This window comes from Hemiscyllium ocellatum, chromosome 39 (assembly GCF_020745735.1).
Source record: "Hemiscyllium ocellatum isolate sHemOce1 chromosome 39, sHemOce1.pat.X.cur, whole genome shotgun sequence".
Classification (NCBI taxonomy): Eukaryota; Metazoa; Chordata; class Chondrichthyes; order Orectolobiformes; family Hemiscylliidae; genus Hemiscyllium; species Hemiscyllium ocellatum.
Window position 1 is genome coordinate 35,220,478 of NC_083439.1, and position 14,346 is coordinate 35,234,823.

Consider the following 14,346-nt stretch of genomic DNA (forward strand, 5'->3'; position numbering starts at 1 on the left):
CTCTCTCTCCCCCACACTCTCCCCCACATTCTCTCTCCTGTATTCTCTCTCTGTCTTTCCTACACACTCTCTCTCACACTTGCACTCACTCTCTTGCACACACTCACATTCTGTCTCACACACACTCGCTTGCACTGTCTCTCGCGCTCTCTCTCTCTCTCTCTCTCTCTCTCTATCACAGGCTCTCTCGCGCTCTCCCCACACTCTCTCCCTCACTCTTTCCCTCACTCACACCCTCACACTTTCTCACACATTCTTTTTTTCTCTCTCCCTCTCTCTCGCACACACTCGCACCCCTCTCCCCCCCCCTCTCTCTCTCGTTCATTCTCTATCTCTCTCACACTCTCTCCCTCGCTCTCTGTCGCTCTCACATGCACACGATGCCCTAAAGCCTTGTGTCTGAATTGTTGAGTAATACTTGTCTGTCACATTAACTTTTCAAATTCCTTCCACATACATTATTTTCGTTGTCAGTACTGCCTTCTGTTAACACTGGTCCATCACAGAGTTATTCAGAAGAGATTAGAAGACATAGTGACGCGACACTGAATCAACTTTGTCCATCGTGTCCCCGTGGTGAAGGGTAATTTCACCATCTCCTTCCCCGTGAGCCCTTTTAAATGAGAATTATTTTCTGGAACAGGTGAAGTATGAAAAGTTATAAACAATGAGCAAGAGATTACAGATAGACACATTGGTTCACACTAAGGGAGCATTGCCCAGGTCTGGGAGCCTGGATGGGACAATGGTTTCTAATGAGACAGCATAGTAGTGCCCTTGAAAATGATGCACTACTCTGAGACTGCAAGCAGAAACTAAGTGTTCCCTTTGTTAATCGGGTCAGTGACAAAAGGCCATAGATTTTAATATATTGGCAGAAGAAAGTCAAGGCAAAATGTGATGAGATTTTCTTTCTCAGAGAATCGTTACGATCTGAAATGAAGCTGAAATTGTCGTTCTCTGAAATCGTAGGGATTTGATCATTATGTACAGGAGCACACTGAGCTCTGAGGAAGGTTCGCTGACCCGAAACATTAACTCTGTCTTCTGTCCACAGACGCTGCTAGACCTGCTGAGCTTCTCCAGCAATTTCTGGGTTTTTTTTTTCTGATTTCCGGCATCTGCAGATCTTTTGGTTTTGATTTGGTATTTACCTCAGTGCCACTATCAGTGTGACCAGGATCCTCCTTCGTAATGGCCACAGCGTTTGACTGTTTTACTGTTTGCAGTTTCCAGAGGGAGATTTGTAGATGTTTTTAATTGTTAAGAGTCAATTCACATTTCTCATCTGTGTGCGGGGGTGTTGTGAGTCATGACCTTTTCTGCGGTTTTGTACTAATTAACTCACCTTCCTTTCAATTTGAAAGTTGGGCTAATTTGCTCCAGTTAAAGTATAAATATATTTTGAGTGTGAAATATACTGACACGGGATAGAATCCCTTTTATATTAAGCTTGTGGTGATCAGGGAGTTGAACTTAACGGGAAATCCTTCTTTCCTCCTCACCCTGGGCATAACCGTTTGGAGATATCCCATTCCGAAAGGGAATGAATTCTGTGGGGAGCAGCCGTGCAGCTGTTAAATACATTGATTAAATACCCGGCTGCAAGATCACCAATCCCATGTTTCCGACCAGGCCAATTCTTCATCATATCTCAGACCCACACACCAGTCCCATTGCTCAGCCAGTGGAATGAGTATTTTTTTTCCCTCCCAAAAAGACAACACAAGGCATTACATATTGTGTGGATGGTGCTGCAGGGGCGGGCTCAGTGTGAATTGCTGCTTATCTTCAGATTTTTTTATTGTTAAATCTGTTCCAGACAAGCCAAGGAGATTGTATTGAAATATGAAGGCAGACTGACAAGGACAAGAGGTTATCAAGCAGCGGGGGCAGAAGTAAGTTAATTTCCACGCTGGGAAACCGGACTGTATTGGAAATGACTCTCCCATGAAAGATCATTAAAACATTTACATCAGAGTTTCCTATTTTTGAGTTATTTAATCTTCTCCCATCTGTTGAATATTTACACCCTGGGTTTAATTAAGTTGTCCTGAATGTTGTAATAAAGATCTCTTTGGTGTAAACGCATTTGATCCTCTTGTCAATTTGGCGATGCAATTAATTATTTGGAAGATGGATTCAGAGTCCTCTGCTTGAACTCTGCCAAAATAAGCGTGGGCTTATTATTAATGTTTTGGTTGACGTGATTAACACTCAGCTCGTCGGTTTGGCACTCCTCTCTGCTTCAGCTTTGATAGCTTGGTGCTGCTGAATTGTAATGCACCCGCAATTTTTTGAAATTGCAGATGTGGAAAAAATTTGGGCGACTGATATGTAACATCACCGTGCTGTTTATCCCTGGGAAATGAGAATCAAGAAAATAGAAAGTAAGTATTTTGTGCAAAAGCTGCTCAATGTGTGTATTGTGGGATGGCAGTTACATTCACACCCTCCCCTGCCAGTGACAGGCCTCAGGCAGGTCCAGACCCTCTCTTATCCTGGCACCAACTGAAGCATGAACCCAAAGCCTTAGAATACTGGTGAAGCTCCAAGTCATTGCACTTTTCAAAACTGGTGTTCAAAGAGTAAAGAGACAGGGTCACATATGTATTACAGTTTTATAATTTGTGCGTGAATTAAATGAATTAAAAGGTAACATTCTCATCTCATCATGCTCATTTGACTGAATGCTGGCTAACAACACTGGACTCGATGGGCCGAATGGCCTTACTTCGACTCCTATGTCTTATGGACTGAGTGTGGACCCCAACACATGTAAGGGTGAACTTGATCATGGGTAATATCACTGGGGTCCTGGTTCTGACCTGGCAGTGAGAGAAGTCTTTGCCACTCAAACCCATCTGGAGGTGGAATGATCTTGGCAAGTCTGAGCTGCAGTGACTGTACTTTACCCTGATGAGAGATAATGGCGTTGGAGTGTAATGTTGGCAAATAAATGTCTCATTTTAAAGTTGGTCATGAGGCACAGTTATGGAGATTGATGGAGGGAGATTCAATTTGATTTATTGTCAAGTGCATTTCTCACCAATACAGTGAAAAGTGTTGGTAATTCGTCCTGTCATTGCTGGAAAAGCTTGATGCTGGCACCAAATTCCTGTGTTTCACCCTAATAGTGTTGCATCCTACACTTTCCAATCTGTATGAACAAACGCTGGCTATTAATTTCATATTGAAGCAGCAAGTGGTCTTATTGAATGCTGAGGCAGGTTGGAAGGGTCACAGAATGCATACAGTGCAGAAAGAACCCATTCAGTCCACCACTGGAGACTATCCTAGCCAACGCCTGCTTTTCCCGTGGCCAATCCACCTAACCTGCACCACTTTTGGACTGTGAGAGGGAACCAGTGCACCTGGACAAAACCCACGCAGTCACGGGAGAATGTGCAAACTCCACGGAGGAGAGTTGCCCGAGGCTGGGATCGAACCCAGGTCCCTCGTGCTGTGAGGCAGCAGTGCTAACCACTGTACTACCCACGGTCGAATATATAATTCCTCCAATATTTTGTCTTCTCAATGTAGAAATTGCTGTAGTGTAAGTGTTCTCCTGTTGTATGTACTCATGAGCTATTTGTCATTTTTAGGTCATTTCGGTTCTGGAGTCGCCTCGTATTTTATCTTTCTGAGATGGATGTTTGGCATCAACATTGTGCTGACAATAATGACCGGTGCGTTTGTTATTTTACCCGAGGTAGGTAGCACCTGCAATGTGTTTGCAGTTGATTTGTTTAAAATCCTCTGCCTGTTGTCCCATACTCCAGACTGATGACCCATGTGTAATCTCTGATCTCACTGTTGTTCACAACTGTGCGTTGTTTGTAATCGGAGGTGTTTTCATCTTTGGTAGGAGCTGTTATATAGCTCGGTAAAAACAATGACTGCAGATGCTGGAAAACCAGATTCTGGATTAGTGATGCTGGAAGAGCACAGCAGTTCAGGCAGCAGCCGAGGAGCAGTGAAATCGATGTTTCGGGCAAAAAGCCCTTCATCAGGAATAAAGGCAGAGAGCCTGAAGGGTGGAGAGATAAGCTAGAGGAGAGTGGGGGTGGGAGAGAGTAGCATTGAGTAAGAGGTTCAGGGCAGAGGAAATGACCTGGGAGTTGCAGTGGGAGAGGGACTCCCTGAGATTCTTGTAGAGAGAGGAGGAAAACGTCTTCAAGGCAGGCATCCTTGCAAGAGGATTCGCAGGAGGGTTAAAATCAACAAGGTAAAAACAAGGACTGCAGATGCTGGAAACCAGAGTCTGGAATAGAGGTGCTGGAAGAGCCCAGCAGTTTCTCTCTACAAGAATCTCAGGGAGTCCCTCTCCCACTGAAACTCCCAGGTCATTTCCTCTGCCCTGAAGCTCTTCAACCATGTCCTGAAACAAACTTGCTACTCTATGCTACTTTCTACCACCCCCCCCCACCCCACCCCCCCCCCCCCCCCCCCGAGCTTATCTCTCCACCCTTCAGGCTCTCTGCCTTTATTCCTGATGAAGGGATTTTGCCCGAAACGTCGATTTTACTGCTCCTCGGATGCTGCCTGAACTGCTGTGCTCTTCCAGCATCACTAATCCAGAAGCTGTTATTCCATAAGACTGAGGTAGCGTTGCACTCTGTCCCCCTTCTTGCCATTCTGTCATCTGTTATAGAGTCATACAGCACAGAAACAGTCCCTTCGGTCCAACCAGTCCATGCCAACCATAATCCCAAACTAAACCAGTCCCACCTCCGTATGCTTAGCCCATATCTTTCCAAACCTTTCCTATTCATGTACTTATCCAAATGTGTTTGAAACATTATAACTCTACCCACATCCACCTCTTTCTCTGAAAGTTCACTCCATAAATATGTTGCCCCTCATGTCTTTAAAATCTTTCTTCTCTTACCTTAAAAATAAACCCCCTAGTCTTGAGGTCTCCCACCCTAGGGAAAAGACTCACCTTACCTAAATCCCTCATCATTTTGTAAACCTCGATAAGGTCATCCCTCAACATCTTGGTGTTGTCGTGACGCCGTCCAGTCTCTGCATTAACTCCTCATTATCGCAGTGCCCATCTTCAAAAGCCATCACTTCAGTCCCTCTCCAGGCTCTTCTGCAGAGGCCCCACTCTTTGTTCCCCCCTTCCCTCTGGCAAATACCTTCTATGTTAAAAGGCATCCTGTAAAGTCAAGTTGAGGATAAGATCAGGAACAAACGGGAACAGGAATAGGCCATTTAGCCCTTCAGTCCCAATCTGCCATTCAATCAGATTTTGGCTGGTCTTTTACTTCAGCACCAACTGTCTGTGTTATCCCTGCACCCTTTAATATTTTTCACATGTACAATCATAGAATCCCTTCAGTATGGAAGCAGGCCATTCAACCCATTAGGTTCACACTGACCCTCTGATGAGCATCCCACCCCTCCACCCCATCCTATCTCTGTAACCTTGCATTTAGCATGGATAATCCACCTGACCTGCATATCTTTGGACTGTGGGAGGAAACCCATGCAGCTACGGGGAGAATGTGCAAACTCTGCACAGAGTCACCCAAAGGTGGAATTGAGCTCAGTTCCCTGCTGCTGTGATGCAGCAGTGCCAACCACTGAGCCATCGTGCCACCCATTCGATACGTATTGATCTCAATCTTGACCACACTCAATGACGACCTCCCAGAGCCCAATAGGATGAGTTGTTTTTGGTAAGAACATACAACATACAATAATACAACAAAGTAAGCCCTTCGGCCCACTATGTTGTGCCGACATGATGCCACATTAGACTAATCCCTTCTGCCTGTCCTTGGTCCTTATCCCTCCATTCCTTGCATATCCATGTGCTTATCTAAAATTCCCTTTAAATGCCCCTTTAATATCGACCTCCACTACCACCCGGCAGCGCATTCCACACTCTTTCCATTCTGTGTAAAAAAACTTGCCCCTCACCTCTCCTCTGAACGTCCCCTCTCGCCTTAACTGCATGGCCCTTACTTTTAGATATTCCACCTTTGGGGGGAAAAGTCCTGACCGTCAACTTATCTATGTATCTCATCATTTTATAGACTGCTATCAAGTTTCCCCTTAGTCTCCGCTGCTCCAGAGGAAACAACCAGAGTCTCTCCTCATGGCTCAGATCCTCTAATCCAGGCAGCATCCTGGTAAACCTCTTCTGCACCCTCTCCAAAGCCTCCACGTCTTTCCTGTAATGTGGCGACCACAATACTATGGCCTGACCAAACTCTTATAACGCTGCAAAATGACATCCTGACTCTTGTACTCAGTGCCCCGACCAACGAGGGCTAGTACACCATACGCTGCCTTTCCCACACGACCCACTTTCAGTAAATTGAACCATAAGGGATACCCATTCCATACTTACACGTCTCATAATTGGAGTGAGTTTATAATGGACTGAATGTCTTCCCGAATATTAAAAAGGAGGCAGATCCTTCAAAGAATTTTCTAATGTAGCATTTTACGATGTTGCGTGGGCTGTTATCAACTTGGCAACATTAACAGATCCAATTCCCTCTCAATCACTCTGATGTGTGCTGACATCAGTTCAGTGGAGTCACTAATGAGATTGCATCTGCTTTGTGTTTCCTTTTACAAGCTTTTAGCAGGTGCCCCATTTGGAAGCGTTCCCAGCAAAACCATTCCTGCAGGACACGTCGCATCAGCTCAGGATCTGGACACCATCTGGTCACTCGGGGCAAGCTTCTCTATCTCTTTTATTACCTTACCAATATTGCACCCTTGTGATTTGCTCAAACTTTCAATTAGACCGTGCTGTCATTTCTCTGACTCGCATTTCTGTCCATCACTCAGGGCTACCTCCAATATTCCGTCATGTTCTACGGTTACTACGGCAACGAGAGGAAGATTGGGAGGGCAGGCTACCGTTTACCACTGGCCTATTTCATGGTGGGAATGGCTGTGTTTGCCTATAGCTTCATCATTCTCCTACGAAAGTAATTATTGTATCTGCATATTCTGAGGTCTCCCGTGAATTCTCTGTTGGTTTCACAATGTTTCCTTCACTTTCCACTTGCCATGCTAACTCCGGAATCGAAGGGCGTTTAGCGGGATGCGAGTTGTACCAAGGTCACCACCAGGACCCTCCAGTAGAAGCCCGGTCCCTCCCCCTCCCCCCAACCCCATAGGGGCTGGATTGGCAGCATGGGCGGTGAGGGGGAGGAATGGAGGGGGTGAAGCAGACAGCCAGGCAGCAGGAGCATTAGTCAGCAACACCAGCTCTTACTCAAAAGTGGAGCTAGTGGGTTGTCAGCAGTACACAGGCTGGGCCGGAATGTGCCGTGTTGTACTGTGCCAGGCCTGGCCAGGCTGATTGAGGCCGGACCTGGTGGTGTCGGTTCAGCAGCACTGGCAGCCAGGCAGTGACCTTTAATGACTGCCATCGCGAGTCAGGTCCCTGTGCCTCCGATCTGCTGTTTTGATCATTGACAGACCTTGCAATGGGTAACTGTGTAACCATGACAACTGCAACACTGTCAGCTTGGGCCCTTTTAATGTTGCTTCAAATCTCACCTGCCCTTTGGTCAATGGCCTGGTCTTTTTATTATTATTTGATTTTAAACTTAAATTTTAAATTTTAAAATTTACATTTTGTGCAGGCGAATTAGGGTGGGATTAGTGGGGAGGAGGATTAAAATGGAGGTCCTATTCAGGATTCATACAAGTTGTGTCTTCTGCTTTTCATCATATTTATTTCAATCAAGTCATTTCTTTTAACAAGATACACATTGTCATGATTTTTACAGAAAAAGGAATGAAAATGCATTATGAAGTTCATGAAAGAAATACTGATTGGCTGGGAATGCAGGAAGTGTGGGCCTTTCTAGGGGCATCTGCCTTTATGCCTGTTTTCTCTGGGCCTGTCTGCATGTATAGAATCATAGAGATGAACAGCATGGAAACAGACCCTTCGGTCCAACTCATCCATGCTGACCAGATATCCTAATCCAATCTAGTCCCGTTTGCCAACACTTGGCCCATGTCTCTCCAAACCCTTCCTATTCATATACCCATCCAGATGCCTTTTAAATGCTGTAATTGTACCAGCCTCCACCACTTCCTCTGGCAGCTCATTCCATACACATACCACCCTCTGCGTGAAAACGTTGCCCCTTAGGCCCCTTTTATACCTTTTCCCTCTCACCCTCTAGTTCTGTCTATGTGAGTGTATGTCTATCTGTGTCAGTGCGTATCTGTCTGTCTGCCAAAGTGTAGAGTAATTCTTTGATTTTGCTCCATTCTTCAGAATGGCGAAGAATTCGCGGTTGAGCATGGCTAGTGCTTCCGATGAGAATTACACCTTCTGCTGGAAGATCTTCTGTGCCTGGGACTATCTGATCGGGAATCCAGAAGCTGCAGAGAGTAAAACAGCTGCAGTGATCAACAGTATTCGGGTAAGGGGCTGCTCATGACCCATCCCCGTCTCTCAGAAATAGAACATAGAACATAGAAAAATACAGCGCAGTACAGGCCCTTCGGCCCTCGATGTTGCGCTGACCGAAGCCTACCTAACCTACACTAGCCCAATAACCTCCATATGCTTATCCAATGCCCGCTTAAATGACCATAAAGAGGGAGAGTCCACCACTGCTACTGGCAGGGCATTCCATGAACTCACAACCCGCTGAGTAAAGAATCTTCCCCCTAACATCTGTCCTATACCTACCTCCCCTTAATTTAAAGCTGTGTCCCCGAGTAACAGCTGACTCCATTAGCGGAAAAAGGTTCTCACTGTCAACCCTATCTAAACCCCTAATCATCTTGTACACCTCTATCAAATCTCCCCTAAACCTTCTTTTCTCCAATGAGAACAGCCCCAAGTGCCTCAGCCTTTCCTCATACGATCTTCCTACCATACCAGGCAACATCCTGGTAAACCTCCTCTGCACTCGTTCCAATGCCTCCACATCCTTCCTATAGCATGGTGACCAAAACTGCACACAATTCTCCAGATGAGGCCGCACCAGAGTCTTATACAACTGCAACATGACCTCAGGACTCCGGAACTCAATTCCTCTACCAATAAAGCCCAGTACACCATATGCTGTCTTCACAGCACTATTTACCTGGGTGGCAACTTTCAGGGATCTGTGTACATGGACACCAAGATCCCTCTGCTCATCCACACTACCAAGTAGCCTACCATTAGCCCAGTAATCCATCTTCTTGTTACTACTACCAAAGTGAATGACTTCACACTTAGCTACATTGAGTCTTGGCATCGAGTCAGAAAAATACCATTCACCAGACTCCCCCTTGTGCCAGTTTTGGGAAAGAGCTTAGTCCCATTTCTCCGCCCTAGGGAAACTTCCCCTTTTCCAAGATTTGTCCCTTTTTTGAAAGTTATTTTGGGAGCTCTTCCATCTGCCTTTCAGGAAATGTTGTCCAAATTGCAATGTCTTAAAAAGAAACTCTCCTCTCACTATTGTGCTGTAGTCATCCGTCTGTGTTTTCTGGGAACTGAGACTCCTTATTTACTGACAATACCCCTTGTACCATACAATTTTTGTATTTTAATCCGAAGTTTGTTTTGTCTGCATTGTTGAAGAATCTGCATTGTTGCTGACAGGTTAATCAACATTGTCCATTTTTATTTTGAAGGAAGCAATTCTGGAGGAACAAGTGAAGAAAAAAGACAGAAGCTTGTAGGTATTAGCCAGAAGAAGAATGTGAAAATCCAGCACTATCAATCAGACTGTGCTTTACCTCAATGAAAAGCAATAGCATGCAACACAGATAAGGCCTTTCGGCCCATCAAGTTTGCACCAGCCCATTGTGACAATACTAAAGTTTTAAGAGGTGTATTTTGTCCTTTTATTGAAGAGAGGTTTTTAAGTGCAAGGAGACAACCTGTCCATTTGAATCCAAAAATGTAAATTGCCTTGGGTTTTTTTAAAGTTGGAACAATAGAAACAGCCTGAAAGGGTGGGGTCAAGCTACCACAGAACCAGGATTCTTAGTTTTAGTTTTTCAGTCGCTGTTGCTGGGATCTTGAAGCTGGGTTTGGAAGCTGCAGTATGTCTCTCTCTGCTTCTCTCTCTCTCTCTCTCTCTCTCTCTCTCTCTCTCAAGAGTTTTCACTTGTTTATTTAACTCCTGGGCGAGAGAATTGCATGTGAGACAATCTAGTTTACTGAATTTGCCTTTGCTCAGGGTATGTTTATGGGACGTTACTATATTGGAACAGTTACTGTTTCGTAATTAAATAATTAAATCAAACAATACCACAGGAAATTGCGATACCAACCCAAGGAAACCCAAATACATAAATAAAAAGTCGACCATACCACCAGTGCTTCATTCGGAGGTTCACGGATGATGTTACCTAGTACGGTGATGAAACATCTAAAAATGAACCTTCCAACTCACCGAGCATCCTACATCCAGAACCTCAACCTGAGCTACAAATCTTTTCAAAACTCATTAAATAATCTATTTTTCTGTTATGTTTTCCAGTTGAATTAAGTTGTTCCAATTTCTTCTTTCTTTTGTTGTATTTGAACTATAGTGTACGAATAAAATATATTTTGCTTGAAGACAGAGGGTGGTGGTGGAGGGTTGTTTTTCAGACTGGAGGCTTGTGACCAGTGGAGTACCACAAGGATCGGTGCTGAGTCCTCTACTTTTTGTCACTTACATAAGCGATTTGGATGCGAGCATAAGAGGTACAGTTAGTAAGTTTGCAGATGACACCAAAATTGGAGGTGTAATGGACAACGAAGAGGGTTAGCTCAGATTACAACGGGATCTTGACCAGATGGGCCAATGGGCTGAGAAGTGACAGATAAATACGAGGTGCTGCATTTTGGGAAAGCAAATCTTAGCAGGACTTATACACTTATACACAATGGTAAGGTCCTAGGGAGTGTTGCTGAACAAAGAGACTTTGGAGTGCAAGTTCATAGCTCCTTGAAAGTGGAGTCGCAGGTAGATAGGATAGTGAAGAAGGCGTTTGGTATGCTTTCCTTTATTGGTCAGAGTACTGAGTACAGGAGGTCATGTTGCGGCTGTACAGGACGTTGGTTAGGCCAATGTTGGAATATTGCGTGCAATTCTGGTCTCCTTCCTATTGGAAAGACGTTGTGAACTTGAAAGGGTTCAGAAAAGATTTACAAGGATGTTGCCAGGTTTCGAGGATTTGAGCTACAGGGAGAGGCTGAACAGGCTGGGGCTGTTTTCCCTGGGGGGTCGGAGGCTGAGAGGTGACCTTATTGAGGTTTACAAAATTATGAGGGGCATGGATCGGGTAAATAGACAAAGTATTTTCCCTGGGGTGGGTGAGTCCAGAACGAGAGGGCACAGATTTAGGTTGAGAGGGGAAAGATATAAAAGAGACCTAAGGGGCAACTTTTTCACACAGAGGGTGGTATGGGTATGGAATGAGCTGCCATAGGGAAGTGGTGGAGGCTGGTACGATTGCAACATTTAAGAGGCATTTGGATGGGTATATGAATAGGAAGGGTTTGGAGGGATATGGGCCAGGTGCTGATTGGGTTGGGACTAGATTGGGTTGGGATATTTGGTCGGCATGGAGGGGTTGGACCAAAGGGTCTGTTTCCATGTTGTACATCTCTATGACCCTATGACCTGGTGGTTTGACCAATTGAATTGCATCTGGAACACGACACCTGGCATTTCCCTTTAAAATAAGAAAAAGTGAGGTTCTAGGCTATTTTCTTTGTATATTTTGAGGGGCTTTGTTCTGGTCTATAACACAGTAATATGTTCCATCTTTTTTTTCTAGGGCGGTGATAATAAGCTTAAGGATCCTTGCCAACATACTGGTGCTTCTCTCTCTCGCCGGCAGTATTTATATCATTTATTTTGTTGTGGATCGCTCGCAGGAGTTGGAGCGCACTAAAGCTGAGTTGTCGCTGTGGGAAAAGAATGAGGTAGAGCCCTTGTCCTTCAGGCTGTTCCACACGGACAGTGGTTATCCCTTCAGTGCACTGATACGCTGCCTGGCTTCTGTTTAGGTGAGCGTTGTTGTTTCCCTCATCACTATGATCGCTCCCTCGGTGTTCGAACTTGTGGCCCAGCTGGAGATGTTGCACCCCAGGACCACCCTGCGGTTCCAGCTCGCCAGGTAGGACACCCTTCTCCTACCCAGAGTGATGCCCTCCTGGGCGGCCTGGTGGTTCAGCGGTTAACACTGCTGCCTCACTACACCTGGTACGATTCCAACTTTGGGTGAGTGTCTGTGTAGAGTTTGCACATTCTCTGCCTGGGTTTCCTCCGGGTGCTCTGGTTTCCTCCCACAGTCCAAAGATGTGCAGGTCAGGTGGATTGACCATGCTAACTTGCCCGTAGTGTCCAAGGATGTGTAGGTTAGATGCATTAGTGAGGGGTAAATGTAGGGTAATAGGGGTGGGGAATGGGTCAAGGCGTTTACTCTTCGTGGAGTCGGTTTCCACACTGTGGGAATCCAACAATTCCCCAATCAGTCACTCACTGGCACTCGTTCAGTTGCCTATACACACCCCCACTCTCTGAGTCGAGAGTGGGGAGATCACCCATGGCTGCTGTAAACTGCCCTGGTCACAGAGGAGATGGAAGGGCCCTCTTCTGACAGTAGTGGTATTATCGCTGGACTGCTAATCCAGAGACAAGTAACATTCTGGGAACCCAAGTTCAAATTCTGCTGATGGTGGAATTTGAATTAAATAAAAATCTGGAATGAAAGGTTTAATGATGACCATTGTTGATTATTAGAAAAGCCATTTGGTTCATTAATGTCCTCTAGGGAAGGAAACTGCCATTCCTGCCTGGTTGGAGCTATATGTGACTCCAGACCCACAGCAATGTTTGGCTGACTCTCAGGCATTTAGGGATGGTTAATCAATCCTGGCCCAGCCAGTGACATGTTCGTCCTGTGAATGAATAAACAAGAAAGCCCCTACCTCATGGAGGCCAAGATTAAAGTCCCACCTGTTCCAGGGGTGTGTAATAACATCTCTGAATGGGTTGATTGGAAAAACAGGGTGAGAGAGGAGATGGAGCTGAACGGTTGGGTGAAATGTTGCAAACTCTGCAGAGAAGATCTGAGCTATCCAGTAACGAGTGGTGCTGGTGAAACTAAAGTACGGGCTGACCCATCCCAGAGGGAAACGCCAGTCAAACAAAACCGTCATATACTTAAAAAATGAATATTCTAGCCCTTTATGTTGAGGTATATTAAGTGTGTTGGATCAGTATGTGTCATTTATGAGCTATAGTGGATTTTTTTTTCCTAATCAACCCATTCAGAGATGTTATTACACACCCACCTCTGGAGCAGGTGGGACTTGAACCTGGACCTCTCAGTCTGAGGTTGGGACATTACCACTGCTCCACAAGAAGGCCTTTTTCTTTGTTTCTGCCTTTGTTAAACCCAGTAATTGGAGATATTTTCTCATCTGTCTGTTATGGCACACACCTGGAGCAGGTCTCCTAGCCCAGAGGCATTACCCCACCCTGGTTTCTCTTTCTATAATTGCAGTTCATTGGTGGTGCTGGAATTCATTGAAAGCACTCCTTAACGTTACAGACAGAGGCTCAGAGCATCTCCAATTTTTGACCCCTTTCACCATAACCACTAAGGAATTTGGTTCATTTCCAACTCACTGCAGATTGATCATTCAGTATTTTTTTAAAATGGCTCTCTCAGCTCGGGTTATGTAGACATATTGGAGATTCCAGGTGTTGGGTGTGTTCTAGTTAATGGGGTGGTCTTAAGATACCTCAAACCATAGAATCATAGAACTGTCTATATAACCATCATAAAACCATCTGATATTCGATGTCAAAATGTACTTTTTATCCTTTTAAGGATTGTTTTTAACTTTCCTGTAACACTTAGATTCCCTACAGTGTGGAAACAGGCCCTTCGGCCCAACAAGTCCACACTGACCCTCTGAAGAACAACCACCTCCACCTAACACTAGGGGCAATTTAGCATGGCAAATTCACCTAACCTGCACATTTTTTGGACTGTGGGAAGAAACCGGAGCGGACCCATGCAGACAATGTGCAAACTCCACACAGACAGTTGCCTGAGGCAGGAACTGAACCTGGGTCTCTGACACAGTGAGGCGGCAGTGCTAACCACTGTGCCACCGTGCTGCCCAAACACCTACAGCTTTTTCCAGTATTTAAATTAATGCTTGCTCGACAATAGAGCTTATATTTTCTGAAATGATTTCACCCTGACCTGTGGTGTTACTTTTTGAGTTGTTAGCTGTGTTTTTCTCTCTCACATAGAGTGTTGGTGCTGTACTTGGGCAACCTCTACAGTTTAATCATCGCTCTGCTAGACAAGGTGAACAGTATGAGCATGACGGTAAGCCTG

General features: G+C 45.2%; 1 protein-coding gene across 1 annotated transcript in view; it reads left to right on the plus strand.

The window, feature by feature from the left end:
- The first annotated feature begins 667 nt into the window (after positions 1-667).
- Positions 668-14,346, plus strand: part of LOC132834227 (transmembrane channel-like protein 3) — a 72,240-nt gene continuing 58,561 nt past the window's right edge. The window contains 12 exon segments of the mRNA XM_060852889.1: positions 668-723; positions 1,823-1,898; positions 2,310-2,355; positions 2,358-2,390; positions 3,606-3,712; positions 6,599-6,697; positions 6,814-6,956; positions 8,267-8,414; positions 9,622-9,665; positions 11,764-11,911; positions 11,996-12,105; positions 14,259-14,337. Coding sequence (XP_060708872.1) covers positions 668-723; positions 1,823-1,898; positions 2,310-2,355; positions 2,358-2,390; positions 3,606-3,712; positions 6,599-6,697; positions 6,814-6,956; positions 8,267-8,414; positions 9,622-9,665; positions 11,764-11,911; positions 11,996-12,105; positions 14,259-14,337 — 1,089 coding nt within the window.